Below are 4,284 nucleotides of genomic sequence, written 5' to 3'. Positions count from 1 at the left end.
CACCGGTCTGAGGAGAAAGGGGGAGTGAGGAAAGAAGAATAAGTCTATTTAGTAACAACAACAACAACAAAACCCACCAACAAATCTGCACTAGCGCCTTAGTCCTCTCAGACCGTCGCCTGGCTGGCATCGCCGCTCATCGCGCTGCTGTGCGGAGACTTTGTTTCAAGTAAAAAACAAACAAACAAACAAAACCTTTCGCTTGCTCAGCCACTTCCATTTTTTTTCCCCTGCAGTCTCGCTGGTTTGAGGTGGTTTTTCTTTTTTTCTTTCCTTTCCCTTCATGTGGTTGGATTTGGTGGATTCGGCGCTAAAGCTGCTTTTTTTTTCCTCGGTGGTGTGTGTGTGTGGCGTGCGGGGGTTTTCTCGCCGCGTTTTTTATCTTCTGCTGCTTTTTTTCATCTTGGTTTTGAACCTGAGCCGGGGAAAATGGGAAACGGTGCTTCCGACAGAAGGGGAGTCTCTCCATCACTGTTGTTGGGACGTGTGCCTGTGGTGCTAGTGTTTTAGAGAAATAGCCTGACAGCTTTCGGAGTGGAAGGTAAGGGTGCCCGGGGCATCTCCATTTCCCATTTCCAGAGATTACGACTGAAGAGCTTTTAGCTTGGGATTCCGGGGAGGAGGCGGCGGCGGAGGGGGACAGGCTGTTGCTGAAGGATAGAGACAGCACATACGAAATGATCTCCGCATTTACTTCAGCGCTGCAGTTTAAAAGTTAAGAGAAGTGCGTTTCGCGACAGGTCTGCTTCCCTGAGAGTAATTTCCAGCGAGACCGAGAAAACCTGAGGTTTGTGCACGGCTGGGGTAATTTTGGAGGGAGGGGAGTGTGATGATGTTAGGTTAATAGGAAGTTAAAATAAGAGAAGTCAGCGGGTCTTCTGTTGGGGAAAAAGAAAAATAAGTGGAGTGATGGCGCCGTCTATGTTCGGCTAAACTAGAGTGTCGCCTAGAAAATCAGTTCGGGGAATATCCAAACTAAACGCCCGTTTGCTTTTCAGCAGAAGAGGATTCTCCCCCTTCCCAAATGGGCAACCTTAAGCCTCTCTGGCTGTTTTTTTAACTCTTTTCTCAATGGAAATGAAAAAAATCTTTTTAATCTGAGTGCCTAATCCTTTCAGTGAGCAGACTGCTCTAGTATCTAGCGATACTGCAAACTAACCGAAATGCTGCCGGCACACTCAATTGGAGTGTGTGTGTGTACATCTGTGTGATGCACATGGGAAGAGAGAGATTAAGACAATGCTGTGTTTCAGTAGCCTTGCCTGAATAAATGCACAACTGAAATGTGGGCTATTTGATTACGTTTCTTCATAGAAAAGAGCCTAGCACTGCAGACGTCTTTATTTTTCTACTGCAAATATTACATAGGATGGGAAAAAGTCCTTTTCGAACAGAGCAGCAAATAAGCTCCCTTTTTGCTTTCCAGATTGTAAAATTAATCCTTTTTCATGGGTGGAATTCCTAATTTAGACACTTATTGTCACATTGGCTTTCAACGCCTACACCATCCTGAATAACACTGCGCAGAACTGCATTGCCTGCAAAGTGCTTCAGCAAAGGGGAAATTGTTTCCAGAATTCCCAATAAGTTTCTCTTTTATTAAACCTTAAATGCTGTACGGAGCCTATTTGGAGAAGGAGGACCGTGTTATTCATTGAGATGGACGCTCAGAAAGGAGGAAATCTGACCGTGTGGATAGACCCAGGAACAGCTCTGCTTTTTTTTTTTTTTTAAACCCTCCACTATAAAGAGGGTTAGAGCTGGTGCTGCTTTGGCCGTTTCAAGATCCAGAGTTTGAATTATAATCTAGGAGATACGGAAATCTCTTCAAGGGAGCTTAATCTGGTGATTTGCTGTGTGTTACGCAATGGGAGACAGAAGATGCCTTGCTGTTTGGTGAGGAGATGAAAAGCTAGGCAAAGACACACATCAAAACTCAGTAGCGGTGCCTCTGTGTGTGTGTGCCTCTGCTTACAGAGCAACAGTGGAAAAGACTGCAATCTAGAGAGTTTCGAAATTAGGTTGGCATCACTTCTGTCTGCTTGCATTTAAAAGCAGAAGGCGAAAAGCTTCTTATTTGTAAGAGATAAGCAACTTCTTAAAGGTTAATGCTGAAAACGTTCAATTTGAATTTTTTTGGATAACGTTACAGAGGTAAATATAACTAAGATTCACTTTATTAACCTGGGCCACTGTTAAGAGAACAGAGCATGTGGAGGCTGTGAGGGTTGACAGATGCAGTAAAACAGCTTTATTTGGAGATAGTAGCAGAGAGAATGTAATATGTCTTTCATCATTCAAGCGCATGTCTGCAAAACGCAGGAGCTAATCAGACAGTACAAGATATTTGTAATAAGAGGGCAAGTGCAGTCCAATAGGTGCAGGGATCCTGCCATATCATTGACAGCTATATAGAGCTACCGCTTGTAGATACTAATACAGTGATCCATTTTATACATCCTTAGGGATTGAAGCACATCGAAATTAATATCCAAAAAATCTGGCACTTAGTGGTAGTGTCAGACCAGCACTAGTTTCATCTGTCTTTGTTCCTTTCTCCAGTAGCCTCAAAATTTTAGCAATACATTAATCTCAGAATTTCTTGCTTGGATTTTCTTTTTATAGGGACCTATCTATACTGGGTGACCAGGGTGAGGGCATGTAGGCTTATTTGAGATACCCTTCCATCTGTAGCAAATAATAATTTATGTGTTTTTTAATTATGGCTGTAGTTCTTCAGTTACTTCTCAGACTTAATAGAAAAATAACACATAACAATAGATACTACTGGCTTTCTTGTTCTGTGTTCTGTGCCGGTGGAATTCTACATGTGTGTACTGTATATGCAGATAGATAACTGTAGCAGGCTACTTATTTACTTTTTAGATAAATAAATAAATAAATCACCCTTTTCTCGGTCTGCCGGGTAAGGTGCCTGGGCTTTTACCTAAGTTGAGCGGTTCTGGTCCTCGCCATGATGACAAAAGCCTAGACAGGAGAGGACATTCCTATTAATAATCTAATAGATGTTGGTTTTGTTTAATTTGACTGTAGAGGCCGTGGCAGTTGCGACAGCCACGTGATGGCGCTGCGTTCACGGCAGCGGTCCCGGCCCTCGCCGTATAAAATACAAATTACCTGCCCTTCTTTCTGAAAGGGGCTCGAACTGCAAGCTTGAAAACAGCTGGCTCGAATATTGGAAGGAGTTTGGTTTTCTATGCGTGAAGAATTCTACTTGCATTTTTATTTCATTTCATCTCCTGCAGGCCAAATGACATAGGATGAAGGCTGTTCGTAATTTGCTGATTTATATATTTTCCACCTATCTACTGGTTATGTTTGGATTTAATGCTGCCCAAGACTTCTGGTGTTCCACGCTGGTGAAGGGGGTCATTTATGGATCATATTCTGTAAGTGAAATGTTTCCTAAAAACTTCACAAACTGCACTTGGACGCTGGAAAATCCAGATCCGACCAAATATAGTATTTACCTGAAATTTTCCAAAAAGGACTTCAGCTGCTCCAACTTTTCCCTCTTGGCTTATCAGTTTGATCATTTTTCCCATGAAAAAATAAAGGATCTTTTAAAAAATAACCATTCTATAATGCAGCTCTGCAATTCCAAGAATGCTTTTGTATTTCTGCAGTATGATAAGAATTTTATTCAGATACGCCGCGTCTATCCTATCGATTTCCCAGGATTACACAAAAAAGAAGATGACCAAAAATCCTTCTTTGAGTTTTTGGTGTTGAACAAGGTGAGCCCAAGCCAGTTTGGGTGCCATGTGTTATGCACTTGGTTGGAGAGCTGCTTGAAATCTGAGAACGGGAGAACCGAGTCCTGTGGGATCATGTATACAAAATGCACCTGCCCTCAGCATTTGGGAGAATGGGGAATAGACGACCAGTCCCTGGTGTTGCTTAATAACGTGGTGCTGCCCCTCAATGAGCAAACGGAGGGATGCCTGACCCAGGAGCTGCAAACAACCCAGGTCTGCAACCTCACCAGAGAAGCCAAACGGCCGCCAAAAGAAGGTAGGTGCTTCTTTCTGGGGGGGTGGGGGGTGTGTGTGTGCTGAATCCCACACCGGTGTGTAGGTCCAGCTACCAGCTCACCTCAGTACTCACATTCATTTGACCTGCTCTCCACTCCAGCTTGCCTCTAGATGAAGCAAAAGGGCTGGAGAAGATGCAGTCTCCCTCAGGGCATGGAAGGCTGCATTCCCATTTCTAAACTGGCCTAACCTTCAGTATATGGTTCTACTGAGCACTGTTGAGGCTCCT

General features: G+C 43.5%; 1 protein-coding gene across 1 annotated transcript; it reads left to right on the top strand.

The window, feature by feature from the left end:
- Positions 1–656: 656 nt before the first annotated feature.
- LOC104402444 (brain-specific angiogenesis inhibitor 3-like) lies at positions 657–4,035 on the top strand (the record flags this gene model as incomplete). Its single annotated transcript, XM_010010324.1, has 2 exons — positions 657–787; positions 3,267–4,035. A coding segment is annotated over exon 2 (754 nt), but the record flags the coding sequence as incomplete, so codon positions are not given.
- Between the last annotated feature and the right edge of the window lie 249 nt (positions 4,036–4,284).

This window comes from Nestor notabilis, unplaced genomic scaffold, assembly GCF_000696875.1.
Source record: "Nestor notabilis isolate BGI_N333 unplaced genomic scaffold, ASM69687v1 scaffold6982, whole genome shotgun sequence".
Lineage (NCBI taxonomy): Eukaryota > Metazoa > Chordata > Aves > Psittaciformes > Psittacidae > Nestor > Nestor notabilis.
This window is presented reverse-complemented; position numbering and strand designations above follow the sequence as displayed.